We start from the raw sequence: 19,689 nt of genomic DNA, 5'->3' as shown, positions 1-19,689 counted from the left end.
CTCGCGAGAAGTCTTATATTAGTACTAGTAATCTAGTATACGTTAGATGACTAGGTGTTACTTCAAATTAATTAATAAATGTGTAATGATCTAATTAACCTAGGCCGAATCGACCTGGATTTCCGAATAACGTAACTTTAGCATTATTTTTGCAAGTTGTTGTTGGAAGCCACCGTCGATCGTCTACGCTTGCCTTACCGAAAGTAGTAGGCGCAGCTCCAGGAGCAGCAGCGCTGGAGGACACACGAATTTTGTTCAGTTCGACCTCGCTCGCGCCCGGAGCAAGCGGGCGGGCACAGTGGCCAGGAGAGTGTGACACGGCCAGCTGTTTTGCTTAGGAGTAGTACGACGGTGACAGTGATACTGCTGCTGCCGTCGAGCCTCCGACGAACCAAGACGACGACGGGCTGGCGCCGGGCGGTGGCCGCGTCGAGGTCGCGTGCGTGCGTGGTGACTTGCATAGTTCCATGTAGTCGCAGATTATCCTAGTATCCTCTCATACTGGAGCAGAATTATTAGGGCTCGATTTGCTGGCGCGAGGACGACGATGAGCACGCAAAGGATCCTATGGTACGGCAGTGTACTTCTCTGCTGCTCTGAATCAATGGGTGCGCTGGTGCGACGTAAAGATTGAGCTCTGAGTTGTTCTTCACCCCTGCTGATCGGTTTAATTTGGACCGGTCGATCGATCCACCGTACCGTTTCATGATTAATTGATTCTAGAACACCGTACAACGTATGCTAATCATATCTTCAATTCATCAGTAACAAGTTGCGTTGCTAGCTCCAGCAGGTCCTTTTCTGAATAGGATTGAGGATTCGAGGTAGGCAGTAGCTAGGATGGTAGTATCAGTACCCTGTTCGAAATGGAGCGGTTCTATGCAAGGGCCGGCGGCCAATCTGTAGCCTGTAGAGCGAGCATGCTTTGGGTGGATCACACTTCACTTGACGTTGAAACATCTCATATGGAAATTTTGTCAAGGCAGGTCAGGATCACGGCGACGACGTCGAGCTGCTCCCGGGCTGGCCACCTGACGAAGGATGGCGGCACCTTCGATCCTGTCATCTTTTTTAATAAAGAATTAACCTAGCCTTCTATATTCACCTCGTGGATATATACGGCCAAACATTACCAGAGTTCTTAGACTCTAAACCTTAAATTCTAATTTTAAATGAGGGATTTCATAAATAAAAAAGAAAACTATAAAATAAAAAAGAAAACTAGAAGACTAAGGTTCAATGTTCTTCTTCGTTCCCGCTTCAACCTTACAATAACTTGATGTGGTATCAATCCATCGTCTCTCTCGTCTAATTAAAAACTTGATGTCCGGATCATCTGTCACTTGCCCTTTTCATATAAATCTCCATCTAGCGCTTGGGTGTGAGGAAATATCGACGACATCACCTCCAGGGAGGGAATGGCACCAAGAGGTGTCGTCAATGCTGACACTAACAATTTCCTCAAACGGTTTCCCATAACACCCAACATCCACGGATATGCAAGTAGAATAGCACATCAACAAACCTTAGAAAGGAAAGCGGCACCATTGTCGGCCAGCATGATGCCAGACCTGCGCTCCCTGGAGCCAATCCGCACCCCTACGCTAGATGGTTGGACACGGAGAGGTCGTCGCCCTGCACGCCGCCGGCCAACTGATGGAGTAAGCTCTCCTAATGTCATTTTTATGTCGATGTGACAGCCCTTTATTTGCGCTAGTACTCCTCCTATAGCTAGCTATCCACAGTGCCATGATCCAATCTTCTCAATGATAACAAAACAAAACAGAGCTAGAAATCAATCTGAATTGTGCAATGTTTTTGTTCGGTTCGTGTAGATGAATGGATCTAAATCTTTATAAACTTCTTTGTACATCTATATGTACACAAATGGCATCTATCTCACATAGATGTATATATATACGTGCTGTTTTTCTAACAGGTAATAAGACACGTACATTGTGACCAGTTCTACTTCAGGTATAAAAGCTACATGTCTCTGACAGCGTCAGTCAACAGCTAGGAAAGCGACTGTCGGCATCCCCTCTGGCTGCCACGTGGACCGCACCAATTTGGCTAAGAGGAGAAGAATCTTGGCATCCATGGATATAATATAAAACTTGTTTCAGGAAATGGATAGAATTTATGTGTGGCCGTAGCAAGAAGAGTAGCTACAAGATCAAACATGCAGCGACAGAGACGTCTATTTGGCACCACCTCTAGTCCCAAATGTAAGCCTGCTTCCTTAGAGGATAACAGTCTTGCAAGTTGCAACCTACTACTACCTCTAATCTCAAATGTCGTTGCTCCTTGACTTTGCATACAACAGTTCTTTGTTAAATAATGCTAGGACAGTTATCACCTGCATTAGCCATTATGGGCTCTGATTAGGTGAGAAATTTGGAGATCAGATACCAATGAAAAATCACCCACGTACCACTCATCAGAGTCAGGTAATGAACCCGGGAAAAAGATTCTGTATCAACTTGCGGCCGACGGAATCATCATCATCTGCCGTGTCTTAACCATACAGCAGGCCACCCTTAAACTAAACTGTCTTATTATCGGCTCAACTTTTCTTTAATCCTTTTGTGCTGTGGTCACTATTCAACTAATAATGTCAAAAAATTAAGCCATCTCGTCAGACCTAGCTACCAAACGAAATATATGGTCCAGACAAAGATTCGACGACTGACAACGCCGCCCAACTTGGTTCCGTTTCTTCGTCGGGGCTAAGCTTTAATCCCATCATATCAAATATTTGACACCAATTAGGATTATTAAATATAAACTAATTACAAAATCTATTGCATAAATAAAACCTAATTCGCGAGACGAATTCATTAAGCCTAATTAGTCCATAATTTGATAATGTTGTGCTACAGTAAATATAGACTAATGATAAATTAATTAAACTTAATTGATTCATCTCGTATTAGTCTCTATTTATGCATGATTTTACAGTTAGCTCATATTTATTACCTCTAAATAGCATCCAAATGTCTGATATTGACCCGGATTAAAAATCGGTCCCTGAATCCTAACACCCCTTAGCTGCACGAGAGCTTGCAATAATACAGGCTGGCGCCGCCACATGCATGCGTGGTAGTTGACGTAGTTATACACTCAAATATATACTTACACCTACTACATACGTACGGATGGACGGTTACGACTAGACAGCACTTCATATTTAATTTGTACCTATATTTTGGGACGGAGTGGGTTGTCAACTCAATAACCCGAGCAGCTTTAGTTAATTAATTACCCCACTACAATGCTAACTAAGTTTAAACTAAGCTAGTGTTGGTGTTGGTAGCCGTGGTATAATAATGTTGGCGATTTGAACTACGCTACTCCCTCCATTCTAAAGTATAGATTATTTTAACTTTCTCTTAGCAGACTTGCGGTCTAAAAGGTCATCCAAATTACCGTATATCAACAGTTAAAGGTTAAACATTTGGACAATTAATTGTTGCTTTTGTACTCATCAGCAAAGGTTTTTAGGTTTTGAAGTACTGGTCGCTACCTGCAACTCAATATTAACAATGTTTCACCTTCACCACATGAAAGGTACGGTGAATGTTCCATTGATGAGAAGCACCGCTATAAGTACCACCATTACTAACCAAAGTCAGGATCATCAGATTAAAGTTCTCATAACGCTTTTTATGCACGGAGTAACTGCAGCAGGCCTCAGAATGCTCTAATACTGTCCAGCAGTCTTCATGAAAAAAGATGCCGTCCAAGGAATTAAACAAGACAGAGCTGCTGGATGTACCCGTTGTCTCTTATGCCTTGTCTTTGCCCTATTAAATTAACATGCAATAATATTGTATACGTAATTGCAGCCGCCCAGCATTGAACAATATATCTGGATGAACAGTCCCTGGTCTGCTGATCCGTGAACAGTTCCTGCAAAGTCAGCAGTCGTTGGGGTCGTGCGTGCGTGCATGCATGCATGCATGGTCCAAACGCAAAACCAAGATCGCCGCGCGCCAAATTGAATGCCCTAACCACCACGTACCTGATCGTTCGCCGGTCGTGAGGAGAGTCGTGGGACCCGCCCGATCTTGTCAGTAGATCTGCCTTTCAACGTAGGGCGAAGATCCATGCCTGGATGGCACGGCACGCGGCCATCACGCATAAAAACACTACTGAGGTGGGTTCTATTACGGTGTTTAAGATAGTGTTCTATGCTGAGTTACTTAACGAAACTTTGTATTTATATGTTTTTGTTTTGTTTTTCTCGCTGAAGAAACATAATGTTCATATAGGCGATGCTAAAATTCGGATGCCTGATTTTTTTCTTCCAGTAGTTCCCGTCGACAAATCATATCTCCCTTGGCCTCATCCACAGTCCATCAAACTCTATTGAGCGTTCTTCTACCTTGCATTCTTCTTTAGATGGCAAGTCGGCTCATTATATTATCCATCTCGTGCGCTCCTCCTCTTCTCACTCCCTCACACCACCCTTGCCCCCATCTCCAACAGCATGCCCACCGCCGAATTTGCCGGTACCACCTGCTATCGCGCTAATCCAACAGCATTATCTGTTTCAGGTCCATTATCCTCATTCTTCAGCGAGATGTGAGAAAAAATCACATGTGACACACACTTTATAAGGAGAAGATATCCGCATGTGTTATAATGGAGTACATTTTGATTTATCTGATCCTATATTACTTCATTTTTCCCAACACAATTATTTTCCTTTATGGTAAGCCAGACTTTGTAAAAAATACTATATACATGGGCGCATCGCTGTCATAAACAAACAAAAAACGTTAAGGGGCCGTTTGGATCCTTTCATTTTGGAGGAATTGAAATTTATTTAATAAACTAGGCTATTTGGCTTAGAATTTGACATCCCATCATTTTCCAACCACTTTCCAAAGTTATCGTAAATTCATAAGATGGAAGATCAAACTATGTTTTTATTCCGTAACTTATAGCGCGCTCTTTGATTCACTTCTCTATAGTAGAAATATAGCATATAATTATCTCCCTCGTATGGCCAACAATAATATGCAAATATATTTTGTTTATAGTCATATTAGCTTAATAGATTTGTGTCTAAATTATGACTATTAGAATGGAATTCATTTCTAAGATTTCAAATTAAACGGAGCCTAAGAGAAAGAACAGATGTTGCTTTCGCTCCATCACTAATAAGACAGAAGTTCCTAATACCAGTTTTGAAATTGATCGACAATGAACAAATAAAAAATATGCGTAAGAAATAAATTGACCGGGATGTCTACCGAGTAGGCAGCAGGTCACGGCATATCTAGGCCACGAGAATTCTCCTGTTGGCCACTGATACACTCCATTAGTTGGTGTCTGTTAATTTAGTGATGAACGGGGCTTGTCAAAAGATGTCATGCTTTCTATTTTATAGTCCAATAATCGATCTTGCATGTCCTCCAAAGAGCGATATCATATCTCGTGAAAGCGATATGATGATCAGCTGATTTTCTTCGATCTCCTGGTTATTTTGCCCTTATTTTTTTGTCGCTACGCATCCTTTTTGTCTACTCCGAAAACGATGAAAAAAGTGCTCTAAATTTATGTTTCAACATAAGTCTCTATGTCCATAGCTCATAGACTTAATTTAACAAAAAAAAAACTAGCCAGTATATATACATGTATAGAGGCACGTAGCAAGCATTATCAGTGTTAACTATAACTAACTACGTACATATACTTAACTGAACATGTTTAGCTATTATTAACTATGTAACATCAACTATGCATGTGCCGACTGTGTGCGTTTTGGTGTTTTGCGTAGCAGTAGGAGTGAATGTATAGATTCTAATAAGATGGAAAGGGATACCCGCAAAAAAAGGTTGGAAAGGGAAAGGAGCTAGGAGAAAACCAGGCTGCTAGGTAGGTAGGTTGGATACAGTTTTCAGCCAGTTGAAACCCGGCACGCGCGTGTCATCGGAGCACGGGCCCTCCCCAGCCCGGCACGCGCGTGTCATCGTGCCTGGGAAAAGCTAGGCAAAATGTCAAAAATGTCATGCACGGCACGGAAGGCTGATAGCTCTGCAAAACATGCCGCAGTGCTACAGTTTCTATACATGCATGCATGTGGTAGAAAATGAATCGACTTGAAGAGGAGCTGTCAAACGGATCGTGGTCGGCAGGTCTGAATGTTTTGACCCTCGATCGTGGTAGAAAATGCATGTGCTACAGTTTTCAGTGTATATATGCTACTACTCCATTTCGTGGCAGGTTTTGATACTCTTTTGCCGTGACTGAGGGCTCGTTGGATCTTTGGATTAAAGTTTAGTACTTATCACATTATAGATCAATTACATAATTAATTATATAAATGGAGGCTAATTTACGAGATGAATCTACCAAGACTAATTAGTTCATAATTTAACAATGTTGTGCTACAGTAAATATGTACTAATAATAATTAATTATGTTAAAAGATTCATCTCGTGAATTAGTATCCATTTATGCAATTAGACTAATTGGTATAGAAAACTCGTATTTGATACTAGTTGGTATTTGATACAATCCAGGCTAAAAATAAGTCCCCGTATAGAAAAAGCCTCTGAAGTCGTCTGAAGGAGACACACTCAGATTTTTTTAGAAGAAAAGAATAAATTGAATGAGAGGATCTACCTAAGGAATCAATTTTCTATAGTTTAAGAAGGTCGATTTGTGAGGGAAACTTGGCCCAAACTTGCTACGGGCTTTTCAGTTTGTAAGATTTATTTTGGGCCAGGCTTTGTAGCGACAGTCAGTCTCTTGTGCTCGTCCATTTTAGTTGGGCTGAAATACTTTGATGGGCTGATGGGCCGGGAAAACGCTGACCACTGACTGCCTGGGTTCATAAAATAGAGCTGTACCAAGATATATACTGCTTTGAAATTTCTACTTTCTTTGTTCCACAAAGCCGCGGCTTTTTATTTCCCAATTCTCATGGATAATGCATGAGAATGTTTTTTTGATGGAATGCATGAGAATGTTAGGAGATGATGAAAAGAAGTGAGAGAAAATGTTGGCAAAATTAAACAGACCAGTGAAGCTCTAAATAATTGCCCATTGATAATATAATGAACACACTACGAGCACTTGAAACGACAGGCGATGTGCATAATCTAAGTCCAGATAATACAAATTACTAGCACTGATATTCAACATAAAATATGACGAAACATCATGATGACACTGATATTAAAAACAGAATAATCATTAACGATTGCTCTTAAAATGCATGCCCGCCTTATAAAATAAAATAAAATAAAGGGAGTATAATCACACCTAGATGCATGTCTTAGCTCCCTCATTCACATCATCATCGTCATCATCACCTCTCTCTATCACACACGCACACACCCCACTTTAAGATTTAGACTAATGGATCATAATTCTTAATCTAACAATACAAAGTTATACACAGATGTCAGGGAAAGATGTAGAACTGCACGGTAGGAGGCTCTCCTCTCCTTACTTCCTATACATTCACGTATTTTCCCTCTCTTTATTCTTCTTCATCCTTCCTTCTTCTTTTCCATCTCCTTCTTCTATGGAGTTTCCAAGCTGTAAGAGGGCACGCTAGATTCACTCGATTGTAGTAGCTCAAACCAAACCAACTACCAGCACCAGCTCGACAGGCACCAGAATAGCAGTTTAACGAACCGACTTGATTAATTTAGTAAAAAATTATTTAGTAGAATTAAAATATCATCCATAATATTTGGTGTAGTTTCCTTTGAGATTCAAATAATTAATTCTATATTTTTTAGACATGCAAAAACCCTGGGTATACAATTAAAATAATGGTCAAAGTTTTTTCTTTTCCAATAATGCCAAAGATTGACCTCATGATGTTCAGAATTCTATCTTGTCCAATGGGATCATGCAATGCGACATTATATTGTGTGTAAGTGTGTTATAGCTCACTTCACCATGATATGTGATAGTATGTTGTTATTCTCTAATCATCGTAGTTCGTATGCTTACTAGTTATGTAAAGGTGACAGTTGGTCATAAAGCAATTATTCACCTTAATGTAATTGTCTGATATCAATAAATCTTTCTTTATCTAAATAGAAGGTATATACAGGAGTGTGTAAATAATATGCACAACTATATATGATATGTTTAGCTCTAGATAATCCAAACAGGGGGCTAACACACGGGCTAAAAATTAACCAACTCCCCAACTAAAGTTTAGTCCATTAGCCCTCGAAACCTAACTAATGAGGGCAAATTTCTAGCTGCACATTGCAAAATACCAAAATATCGTCAAACATTATTCTCTAGCACCGCGTGCTTGGTATAAGGGTATAAATAACTTTTTATAGTAACAACAGCTAAAGTTTAGCCCAAGCATCCGAACAGGACATGACTAATTTTAGCTGACTAAAGTCTAAAAGTTTAGACTTTAGCTATAGCTAAACTTTAGTTTTAGTCCATCAAACAGGCCCATACTCAACAACTCTTGACGATGTTGATCAACTCTTGAGAATGTTGATTGGCTCATATACCCTGTGTGGAAATAACATAGAAGAAAATGGTTACTCACATCTAAGGGCTAGAGTGCCTAGTGGGAGCATATGCCCCCACCTAATACTCTACATTCCACCGGCTATCACTCCTCTGTGACTAGTGGCATCTCCATGTCCAACAACAATGGGTGGATAGAAAGATGGGCGGTGGACATGGTACCGTACTGACAGCGGGAAAGACGAAAGCTTGACGCAATGAAGATGCCAACCTAGTAACCTGCTAGGCGGCATATACATGAAATGGATAAGATGAGTGAAGAAGCATGCTTGTTGGTCCTCCCTACAAATTAAATGTGGTAATTAAAGTGGTCTCTGGATGGTTCGTTCGCTCGTAAGTTGTATTGTGTTCCGTTGGATGGTTTGACTTTTTTTTCGATGATGATAGTTATACTTGATCATGGGCTGCCCGACCTGGTAAATCTGATACCCCCCCTCAAAAAATCCCGACCCAACACATGTATGGGCTGGGCTCGGACTGAAATTTTTAACCCAACACAAAAATCGGCTGAATATTTCAACCCCAAACCCAACCTAATCCGATATTTGTGCACAAAAATCTCAGCTTTGATCCGACACAAACCCACCCTGATAAATGAGCAAGTCTAGTGATGTTATTTCTATAATAAGAACACCTTTTGAATAATTCTTTTACCTAACAGACAAGAGAGATGTGCCATTGAACAAATTTATAGAGAGGAAGAAACAAAGGCCTACACCAACATCATCCTAGGCTCAAAACCCCTTCTAAGTATCGGGAATGATTGCTCATGCTAGATAATTTCATTTATTTTCGCCTTGTATAATCTAAAACATGCACGTGCAAGTAGTAATTTTAGTTTGGAGTCTGATCGATTTAGTCTTTAAACTTGGCCCATGATCATACGTTCAGTTCCTCGATCGGGAAAAGAAAAGGAAAAGTTTCGTGCCTTCCACATTTTTCCTTCCTAGCTGCTTGGTGCCTACCTGCTTGTAAGGTTCTGCTTAGAGTTATATACAGTTCATTTTCTTTTGAATTTCCACTACATTTGTTCCACAAAGATACCTTATTCACGAGTGATGGGAGATGACATGCAAAAAGCAGAGTGAAAGAAAAACTTCGTAAAAGTTCAGGAGACCACCGCAAACATTCACTGAGCAACTGCCCCTGGATACACTGAACACTTGAAAAAAGGCGACGTACAAAATCGGGGTCCAGATACAAGATTACAGACACGAACATTCAGCATGAAACGCGACGATATGTACATCACGACGACACTGATCGATCGATGAATGGACTCCGTCCACATCAACAACCTAATGAACAAGCACGTAGTATCTGACAACTCAAGCACATCATGGCACTAGCTACGGGATCACAACACGCTTAACCTGACAAGACGACTGCATATGCGGTTGCTCAAACGAAACCGGCCGCCAACGCCGCCAGCGCGACGGGCACCAGGGCGGCGGCGGAGTGCTGCACGGACGGGCCCGACGCCCACGGCCCGGGCGCCGCGCCGTCGGCGAGGACGTCGACCATGAGACGCTGCCCCATGTTGCAGTGGTCGAGGTCGGCGCTGGCGAAGTAGGCCGGGCCGGGGGCGTCGAGGACGAAGAGCGTGGTGCCGTCTCGCGGCGCCGCGTCGGGGGCGGTCTCGTTGCAGTGGTAGTACCCCGCCTTGCCCACCTTGATCACCGAGTCGTTCTTGTACACGAACTCTGCAGAGGACGACGCGGAATGAGCGATCGATCGATCGGTGCGTGTCAGCGTGTGCCGGATGCGGCAAGCATGGCTGTTAGTTGCATGCATGTGAGACGGAGACGGCGGCGGCGGCGGCGGCGGCGGTTACTATACCGACGGAGTCGTCGACGTAGAAGGTGATGTTGGAGGCCCAGTCGGCGTAGAAACGCTCCTTGTCCTCCGGCGGCGGCACGCGCCACCCGTCCGCCCCGCCGACCGTGTACCGCGTCCCCTTCGCCGCCGCGGACGACACCGCAGCCTGGAGGGAGAGTACGGCGAGGACGAGGACGGCGGCGAGCGCGAGGAGGCGGCGGGACGTCGCTGCGGCAGCCATTGCCGAACCTAGCGAGGAACGTGCGGCGGCGCTTGTGAGGTTTCTTTCCGGCCTCTTGCGATCAGATGATCTTCAGACAGAGGAGGAAGACGATGGATTGGAGAGAGGACGGGACGCTCGGTAGCGCGGGGCAGGCGCGGGGGCTTGATATATAAGGGGACGAGTGGCGACGGCGGGGAGGGAAGCGTCGTCATGCGCGGCCTCGACTGGGTTGAACCGGCGCCCGTTGCCGATGGGCGATGGGCGGTTGCGGGGCGAGAGGGAACGGAGAACGTGGTGGTGGCGTCGGAACGGCGGCGGTTGCAAACTTGGCGTTCGCGGTGGCGGTGGTGGCAACTCCTACGACTTCGAGCCATATAGGTGTTCCGATCCACGGGCATTCAGGCCCAGAAGGCCCACGATACTTCGACGGGCCCGAGGAAGACTCCCTCTCCCACCCGCATCCATCGACTTGGTTAAATTTAACTGCATTTCATATCGGACGGTCCATTGCAATAAGAAAAAACACAGCCTGCAACATCCAACCATACATTTTGCAACATCAAATACTTATTGGCATATGTTTTTTAATTTCAGATTAAGAGAAACAAATTCCCACCACAACAAAGGAATAATATTTCCTGCAACATCAGATCTAGGTCTTCGTTTTTCTCGAAGAAGTACAACTTCGCAAAATCAGTTGTTGAAACATCGAAAAACATCTTATGCAACATGGAAAAAAAGACTATAGCATCAAATAATATCTCTTGTTGCAACATCAAGAAGACTTTGTAGCATCATAATTTGCTTGTCAAGAAGCTGCAGCTCACCGATTGAAAGCCTTGCAAATTGCAATATAACATATGTATGTGTCTGCTTCAATAGCGTACAGATGAGCTGCTACCTGTTCCTCGTCTCATATATTTCATGAAGGAAAATAAGCACCGAGAACTAACGCTACAGAGAAAGCAAATGCAACATTGGTACGGGACACTCTGACAATCCTACTACATCTCCTGTTGGTTCAAACATCAATCGTTCATTATTTGGTCACCGATCACCACTATTCAGCTCGTAGGGGCTCAAGCCTACATACTCCTGACCGACTTCTCTAACCCCATGGGGCAGAGTTGGCAATGGCAAACATAGGCCGGGAACAGTTGCAGCCAATAGATAACTGGTTCCACAATGTCTGCGCTTGATCAAAAGATTAAACTATTCCTTCACAAAGCTCAACTTGCCTTCTCTGGAAAAAAAGAAAGAAAGAAACAAGCCTACTTTGCCAGAGTATTCTATGCAATTTATTCGCCAGTTTCACGCTATGATATCTGAATCAATTTGCTCGAGATTTGGAAATACTTGCTTCAACGTGGATGAGTAATTTGGAGTTTTTGCCTGCACAAAGGGCAAAAAGGAAGAACATCAGACAGTGAGGGGATAGTTTTGGCACGAGCTCAGCTGACTGATTGTCAAAAAATCAGGATCACAGTATTAAGCTCAGATACAAAATCTTGATTATGTCACTAGATGGTTCTCCATAGCCAACAGACATTATCCATTTTCAATGGTGTAAGAAAAAGTTTTAGTACACACGGATTCCCCTACTCAACAATGCACATATTGTTTTCTTTGTACTTATTAAGTACACTTGGAGTGAAAATTCGAAATTTCACAACACATCAAAGAAATGGTACGATGAGTAGCACCCCGATCCAAACGTGGATCAAGATTTCAGGCAATATATACAAAGATGCAGCAACAGTAGAATGGTAAAAGAGTACCCACAATCACTGGAAGTGGAAGCCATTAAGGTTGCGACTTTATAAGTGGCTCAGCTCGGTAGAGGGTAAAAACCAATGTGCTACCTTAGCCAAAGTTAAAAAGGTTTTGTAGCTCATTCACGATGACAGGACTAATGAAAACATGTTTTGTTATTCGTAAACAGTTCTATTACCGTGGATATTTCACAGTACCACTGAATTTTGCAAAATGCTCCTAGAGAATTAAAAAAATCAAGCGTTGCTTATTTTGATAATATACAGAAAAAAAATTGATTTTGCGAAAAAATGGACATAGTATCAAGAACAGAGATTATCACAGTGATCTTCAATAATATTATAAGAAAAATACTAGCAACAATAAAGCACACAACAATGGATGATAATTAAGTCATAAATAACTGAGGATATGTTCAGGTCATGGTAAATCTTCGTTACCTTTCAGATTTATAAGAACTTTCAATGAATAAATATAAAAAGGTGTGGAATACTTACACAGGGATTTCGCTCAAGATATATGGTTGTCAACTTCTTCCGTGAACCAGCCAAAGCAGCCTCTATCCCATCTAGTGATGGTATTTGGTTGTCATTCAACCACAGATCCTCCAACCTGTATAGCAAGTTGGTATGATAACCAAATATTCAGAGAAAGCCATTTTATCCTGCTCTTTATCATCTTTCTTTCTTAAGAATTGGTGCTGAGAATGAGAAGCTCGATCACATGATATCATGTTACCTGGTTAAGGTTTCAATATTTTCTATAGCGGTTAGCTTGTTAGATGAAACATCCAAAACACGGAGGTTCTGCAAGGTAGAGAGGCCTTCCATCTTTTGAATACCATTGTGGCTGAGGTACAGTTCCTCTAATGCAATACATTCCTGAATTGCAAAACAGATATTATTAACAAGCAGCAATTAGAACAGCAAACAGGGGGTGTTATAGTATTCTACCTGAAACCCATCCATCGAAGTTAATCTGTTGCTTTGCAAACTTATTTTCTTGATCAGTTTCAAACCACACAAGTTGACAGTTCGAATTCGATTTCTTCCCAGCCATAGCTCTTGTAGATTAGTCAAGGTTTCAAGATTTTCCATCACCTGAAATAAGATGAGCATGTAAGGATGTAGGAAATCACAGGATCTAGGGTATAAACAAAATCCATACCGCATAATCATCAGACATGGATTAGTTCACTGACTAGAGGAGCTAACTTTCCATAAAACAACATGCAAACACTCAGGTATCAACACAAGGAATCAAGAACAATTTACTCTACAACACTTACCCTTAATCTGTTGCTGCCAAGTTCAAGAATTTCCAATGCATGCAAGTGTTCAAGTTCTTCCATCTTTGCAACTTCATTTTTTGAAACATAAAGTTCCTTCAATGTGCTGGAAACCTTGGACAGCCCAGTCAAGGAAGATATCTCATTGAATGATACATCAAAAATCAGGAGACCTTTGAAGATGCTGGCATCAGGAATCCTTGAAAGTTTGTTATCTCTAAGGACCAACTCCTGAAATATGAAATGGGAGTTAGATAGCATTACAAAACCACTTCCCTATTTCTAATATAAATCAAATGATTTTTCCGGAATGCATCAAAATTAAAGCAACATTAAAATTGGAGCAGAACCGAAGAAGTTCATGAACAAGACAAGAAGGGAAAGGCACTTAAAGCCTATATGCATTGTTTTCAGCACTACAGTTCTCAAGCTTAATGAAGGAAAACGTGGTGTCCCGACTCTGTCCACGGCAAGCCTAGTGAAAACTTATTACTACAAGCTTCAGAAAGCTAATGCACTGGTCATGTTGTGAAAGTATCAGGAGTCAGGACAGTATTTCAATGCGTTCAACTGTTATTGGGTCCTCAAAATAACCATAAGAAATATTACATATAGTTGTCTACACATCTGCAAACTTTCATGAAGTGTGCTAGACCCAAATTTAGTCTCCTCACTAGGTTTACTTGTATTGTTATATTGTAAGGATACAGCTAACAGCCTAACATTGGATGGATAGATATCATTATGGCTGTTTTTTCTTACACTCATTGAGCCAAGTTGCTCGCCTAATAATGCCAATTACCTAACTTGATATCTAATACTACTGGGGACTAAAAGGCTCAGTGATGGGAATCAGATTACAGGAGCACTAAACTTTGCACACAAATTTCATAAAATTTCTATTTCTCATCACACCATAAGCATACACAAACCCTCTCGTTTCTCTCTTATGAATAGTATTATGTTTTCTACATCAATATGCATCTTACAATACATTTAGTTCTGGCCCATTTACATCAAGTAACATTAACAATGAGTAGTTATTGATCACACTACCAAGTATCATGTAAAGTTTGCTTTCCTGGATAACACAGATTGGCTGTCATCAAACGAAATTGGTGATTTATAATAAAAAGAAGGACATTGCAGGAATAGCCAACACAAGCACCTAATAACCGAAATTGGACATCACGTTCGGAGCGACCAGCAAAGCCTCGCTACCACACATTTCTAGAGGCAGTAATCACCTGCAATCTGGCGATTGCGTCCCAGGACGAGAGCGGCGCGACAGCGGCGTCGTCGAGGAGGTTCTGGCGGAAGGAGAGCTTGCGGAGGCCGGCGAGTCGCCCGATGCGTGGATCAGCGGAGGTGAGGCGGTTGGCGGTGAGATCGACCTCCTCCAGCGTGGGCGGGATCTCCACCTCGCTCAGATCGTGCAGCTGGTAGCTCGTCAGGTCGAGGCACAGCACCGGCCCTTCCTGCTCCTCCGTCTCCATCTTGGCCTCCGCCTCGCCGCTGACGGCCGCGGCCTGCGGATCGCCGGCACCCTCCCCAGAGGCCATGGGGATCACGTGGTGAGCGTGGATTCAAGTTTCGAGAAGGTTCTGGAAGAAGCTGCAGGTGAAGGCAAGAGAAGGGGAATATGCGCGACTGGGGTTTTCCCATGGGGGAAGAACCGAAGAAGGGTGATTATAGTAGGCCAGGCCGAATGGTATTTGGGCCCACTATTTGGGCTGAGAATACTACTATTGAGGCCCAACTGGAAAGATAATTTAGGCCCATCTACGCCTTGGCCTCTCAAATCGCAAGGTCCAAAACCCTAAAAAAAACCACACGGCCTCGCCGCCTCTCTCTCACCTCCACCGCGAGCTCGCGCTCCCCTCCCCGTCCCCGGCAAGCCATGGCGTCGCGCCTCCGTTCCTTCGCCCGCCCGGCCGCCGCGGCCTTCCTCCGCTCCGCAGCCAGCCGGAGCCCCGCCGCTTCCCTCCCCCGCTCCCTCGCTCCCGTCCCCAGGTAAGAGGCCTCTTCCATTTTCACCACGGCCTGTGAGAATGTTTCCCCGCTAGCGCGTCGGTTTAGCTTGGAAATTCATGTGTTGCAGGGCTCCGGCCGTGGGGCGGCTGATGGCGCTGGCGCGGTCGCTGCAGCCGCTGCACAGCGCGGTCTCGGCGGCGCGGCTGACGTCGCGGCTGGGGGCGGAGGTAGCCCGGGCCGTGTCGCAGGGTACGCTCTGCAGCTCCTACCCGGGAGTCTGAGTCTGATACAGTCTACTAATCTTTGAAACGCTACAGTGAGTTGTGGCTGCCCGATTGCTTGCTTGCTTGTTGTTGTTTATTATGTTTTGTCTGGCTAGGATGATTTGCTTCGGTTGGTGAGATCCATTTCACTTGGATCTATGTTCGTTTATCCATTTGGGTAGGATCCTTTCATTCATGGGCGAAAATCCTCTTTATTTATGGTTACAAATTCACTATTATAGGATAGCCATGGGCCCAAATACGTTCCCATGCCCTCAAATTCATTTCCTTCAATGATTGATCCTATATAGGGAGATTACACATGATTTACTTAGGAGAATGGTTTGAATTTTTGTTCAGTAAAACACACCAACCACATGCATAAACATGCTTCTATATTTGTGTCTTTAAAGCTATATCAATAACTTTGCTAAATAATTGTGTTTGCTTGATCAAGAACTCAGCATTGCCCGAATTTGATGGCCTTGCAGCAATGCAATGTAGCCTTTTCTTCTTTTCAGTTTTGTAGTAAGGAAAAACACAGTACTAATTAGCCATTGACATTGTGTTGTATGCTGAACAAAAACACTAGTGTAGCACATGGTAACATGGAAGAGATAAATGCTTAGCTGGAAGTGCATTCACAGTCCTTCATGTATTCAAGACATATTAGCCATGAACTTTCAAGGTGTTTCTTAGTTGTACTTGCTTCTTTAGATGATATATGCTATTTGTCAAAGAGGATTGTACTAATACAATACTACTAAGCAGACCAAATATGCAGTTTGACACTGATGCTAGCAAATTAGGCAGATGTTTTATGGGCTAAGGCTGGGCATATGTGCTTGAAATGGAATGAGGTACTTGGCCTACAGGCTACAGAAAACGGTGTGCCTTAGATGTGTGGGTATTGCATATCGGTTTAACATAGTTTAAGATATCAGGGTTAAGAAGTAATGTAAAGCCAAAATGCCACGGGCTGGAAATCAACAAAACCTGATATACGTGTGGGGTTCATACTTTCTGAATGTAGTTCACTCTTACTTTTCAATGTAGGTGTCGAGAGTCAAAGGTTGGGTTGAGTCACTGGCCACTTTTATAATTACCACTACCGATCACCCTAATGTCATATACGTCCATGATAGAGTTATAACTCGGATGAAAAATTGAACTTGAGAAGTTGTGTATAGAAGTTTGATAAACTGTGTTTTTATGATCCTAAACCATGAGAAGAAAGAGCTAATTTCACAAACTACAACCATTCGCTCCTATCTATTAAGGAACCACAATTCTTGGGATCAATTTCACAGAACTACTTCTACTTGTGCCATATCTTTCACAGATCTGCAACAATTTTCCTAGACCCACATGTTGGACACACAAGTTCTATGTGGACCCACATGTGGACTTGTGTGGCTGACATGTTGGTCCATGCAAAATGTTGTAGGTTTGTGAAAGGCCCGCCTTTGTGAAACTAAGGGGAAAAGTAGTTGTAGGTCTGTAAAACTTATCACAAAAGCTGTAGGTCATTATTGATATTTAGGCGTGGATAGTTGTAGTTTTGTGAAATTAACTCTAAGAAAGGGCAAATTGGTGTGCGCTAGCAGTTTTGTGGATTTCATCAAAACATTCTTGATTTAGCGTATTAACCTTTTCAGTTTAGGTTAGAGTGGTAAAAAATTCTGATCCATTTCGGTTATTGCTTCAAGATTTTCATTCTTTTGTTTAGTCCCCCAACCCCCCTGGCCACCCCGCCACACAAACACATTCTGCAATGCAATTTGATACACCATTGGCTATGGCCTATTTGGTCCCTCTACTTTCACCCTTGGTTTAACTTTGGTCCTCCAAGTTCTAGGTGGTCCAGTTTTGTAACCAACTTTCAAGTTTCAAGTTTGGGCTTAAGTGACAAGTGAGGACATCAGCTTACTTATCACACTGCACAGCTTTCTGCCACCAGCACTTTTCCATCTTCTTGTCACCCTTGATTCATTCCCACTACAGGAACTAGACCATCACTGCCCGTGTTCCTTGTTGGCACTCTCTAGAATCCTGAGCAACACCATCTGCCTCCCACTTGTTTCCATGTGTCACTGCCAGACACCTAACAAATTTCTTGAGCATTTCTTATGTTGCACGAATTCAGGTGATGTCTGTCCTTCCTGGTGCTCAGGAGTTGTTTCGCTGGAGATTGGGCTTCATTTTATCCACTAGATTTGGGTGGGTTCAAATTTCAACTTCTCTGAATTTCTGGGTCAGAATTTTCACATAATGGAACCTTATTTGTTAATGTATGTACCAAATGTACCATGAACAGACCATAAATCACCTAGTTATTGTTAATTAATGCCTTTTTATATTCTATATGGTTTTTCCCCTTTTTTTGGTAGTTCTAGCTTACCCCAACTTGGTTGAAACTAAAGGTTTTTTTTGTTGTTGTTACAACATGGAAATTAAAGTGCCTACACTAAGCTAATGGTCACTACATGATAAATTCTACTAATTTGGCAAGTCAAATTGGCTGTCAATTAAATTCTGCTTGTATATAGTGCATTGAAGTTGCTCCTTTACTTCTTACACATGTTATTATTCAAACGGTCACATTTGCTACTGTAGATATGTAATGTCCGTGCCCCTTTTTAGATCTAGCTGGCCTATGTGCTATATCAATCTTTGCTGTAGAATTCTCGAAGCATACCGTTCTATTGCTTGACTTCCGCATGTTTATGAATCTGTGGCTATTGTTAAAATCCTGCTTAGAAACTTCAATTGTGCATCAGCCCAATATTAGTGTGCTCTGCCAAAGTGCTCTCTACTTGAACGCTATCGCTTAACTGAAGTTCACAAGCACTTTAGTCAATCTTGAATCATTTGTGCTGTTTTTATGCCCACAAATAATTTATCGGACAACTTAGGCTTGGCAATCCTATTTTTCATTATCCAAAATGTTCTAGAGGGCCATCTTCTTTTGGCAAAAGAGTTAGTGGATAATAATGGACATCTTGTTCTTGGTTTCTGAACTTGTACTGGTATATATGGGTCCTGACCTCCAACTCATCCTATAGTTGCTTCAACTTAAATTTAAGTTCCTTACTTCTGACTGTTTCCTTTGTGTTTAAAAACCGCAACTGTTATGCTTTATTGTAGCACTGATTCTCATGTCTTGTGGACAGGGATGTATGTAAATGATTCGGTGTGTCTCAGGCTGTAACTTATGTTTTCCCTGATATCTTGCAGAGACGGGGCTCAGTGTCCCTCGATAATGAAAGGTACTGCTCCAGATGGCAGCAGCAGCAGCAGATATTTGCAAGACTTGGTTATCTTCAATAATCATTTTTGTTAAATCATTACCTTATGTATTATTCAGGGGCACCTACTTTATGCTATATACTAGTGGCGCACGTTTGACCTTGAACCTTCCTGGTAACAGTTTTTCGTTTGAATTCCATTTGAGCTCAAGGTTTCAGAGACATAGTTGTCTTTTGTAAACATACTGGTCGAATTGGGCCAATTGCTGTTTTCGTCCATCTCAAGAGCTAACCTAGTTGATATCCTCAATGGTCTTATGATTTGATGTCCCTGATTGTTCTTTATGCATGCGGTCTCCATCTCTGAGACATGGGCACCAGGTGAACCTAGTTGAGATCGAAATCTGGAGGCAATTTGGTGAAAATGGGAAAAATGTTGGGAAGGTGAAATTTTGTTGCAAATGTTGTTTCAGTTTGATGCAGCTTGCAAATGTTTTTTCAAACACTGATTTTTTGTAGCAAACGTTGCAGTGTTCACTTGTTGAAACATTTGCAAACACTGTTTGTGGCAAATTA

At 42.4% G+C, this 19,689-nt stretch overlaps 3 protein-coding genes across 6 annotated transcripts; 1 reads left to right on the top strand and 2 right to left on the bottom strand.

Moving 5' to 3' along the window:
• Positions 1 to 9,927: 9,927 nt before the first annotated feature.
• Positions 9,928 to 10,591, bottom strand: LOC112895284 (mavicyanin-like). Its single transcript, XM_025963236.1, has 2 exons — positions 10,366 to 10,591; positions 9,928 to 10,229 (listed from the first exon to the last, which is right to left on the bottom strand). Exons 1-2 carry the CDS (start codon positions 10,583 to 10,585, stop codon positions 9,928 to 9,930), a joined length of 522 nt encoding a protein of 173 aa, XP_025819021.1. The 5' UTR covers positions 10,586 to 10,591.
• Positions 10,592 to 11,310: 719 nt separating this feature from the next.
• LOC112885200 (protein phosphatase 1 regulatory inhibitor subunit PPP1R7 homolog) lies at positions 11,311 to 15,279 on the bottom strand. Its single transcript, XM_025951099.1, has 6 exons — positions 14,876 to 15,279; positions 13,629 to 13,859; positions 13,294 to 13,440; positions 13,079 to 13,221; positions 12,838 to 12,952; positions 11,311 to 11,959 (listed from the first exon to the last, which is right to left on the bottom strand). Exons 1-6 carry the CDS (start codon positions 15,188 to 15,190, stop codon positions 11,879 to 11,881), a joined length of 1,032 nt encoding a protein of 343 aa, XP_025806884.1. The 5' UTR covers positions 15,191 to 15,279; the 3' UTR covers positions 11,311 to 11,878.
• Positions 15,280 to 15,443: 164 nt separating this feature from the next.
• On the top strand, positions 15,444 to 19,429 carry LOC112899484. 4 transcript variants are annotated; one of them, XM_025968002.1, is made up of 4 exons: positions 15,444 to 15,641; positions 15,730 to 15,851; positions 18,012 to 18,085; positions 19,103 to 19,429. In XM_025968002.1, exons 1-3 carry the CDS (start codon positions 15,529 to 15,531, stop codon positions 18,077 to 18,079), a joined length of 303 nt encoding a protein of 100 aa, XP_025823787.1. In that variant the 5' UTR covers positions 15,444 to 15,528; the 3' UTR covers positions 18,080 to 18,085; positions 19,103 to 19,429. The 4 variants fall into 4 exon arrangements, with proteins under 4 accessions (XP_025823787.1, XP_025824015.1, XP_025823855.1 ...); XM_025968230.1 differs by lacking the exon at positions 18,012 to 18,085; XM_025968070.1 differs by lacking the exon at positions 18,012 to 18,085 and having other exon boundaries at positions 19,039 to 19,429.
• Positions 19,430 to 19,689: the final 260 nt, after the last annotated feature.

The sequence above is a fragment of the Panicum hallii genome, chromosome 1 (genome assembly GCF_002211085.1).
Source record: "Panicum hallii strain FIL2 chromosome 1, PHallii_v3.1, whole genome shotgun sequence".
Taxonomy (NCBI): Eukaryota; Viridiplantae; Streptophyta; class Magnoliopsida; order Poales; family Poaceae; genus Panicum; species Panicum hallii.
The sequence above is the reverse complement of the archived record's forward strand: the minus strand, read 5'-3'. Positions and strand labels throughout refer to the sequence as shown.

What these genes read in the sequence shown, in the direction of transcription:
- LOC112895284 (XM_025963236.1), bottom strand. Translation starts at nt 10,585, where the DNA reads ATGGCTGCCGCAGCGACGTCCCGCCGCCTCCTCGCGCTCGCCGCCGTC. An exon ending in CTACGTCGACGACTCCGTCG is followed by an intron (nt 10,230 to 10,365) that starts GTATAGTAACCG and finishes CGTCCTCTGCAG; the next exon opens with AGTTCGTGTACAAGAACGAC.
- LOC112885200 (XM_025951099.1), bottom strand. Translation starts at nt 15,190, where the DNA reads ATGGCCTCTGGGGAGGGTGCCGGCGATCCGCAGGCCGCGGCCGTCAGC. An exon ending in CTTCGATGGATGGGTTTCAG is followed by an intron (nt 13,222 to 13,293) that starts GTAGAATACTAT and finishes TTTGCAATTCAG; the next exon opens with GAATGTATTGCATTAGAGGA. An exon ending in ATCTTGAGCGAAATCCCTGT is followed by an intron (nt 11,960 to 12,837) that starts GTAAGTATTCCA and finishes CCCTTTGTGCAG; the next exon opens with GCAAAAACTCCAAATTACTC.
- LOC112899484 (XM_025968002.1), top strand. Translation starts at nt 15,529, where the DNA reads ATGGCGTCGCGCCTCCGTTCCTTCGCCCGCCCGGCCGCCGCGGCCTTC. An exon ending in TCCCTCGCTCCCGTCCCCAG is followed by an intron (nt 15,642 to 15,729) that starts GTAAGAGGCCTC and finishes CATGTGTTGCAG; the next exon opens with GGCTCCGGCCGTGGGGCGGC. An exon ending in AGCCCGGGCCGTGTCGCAGG is followed by an intron (nt 15,852 to 18,011) that starts GTACGCTCTGCA and finishes GCACGAATTCAG; the next exon opens with GTGATGTCTGTCCTTCCTGG.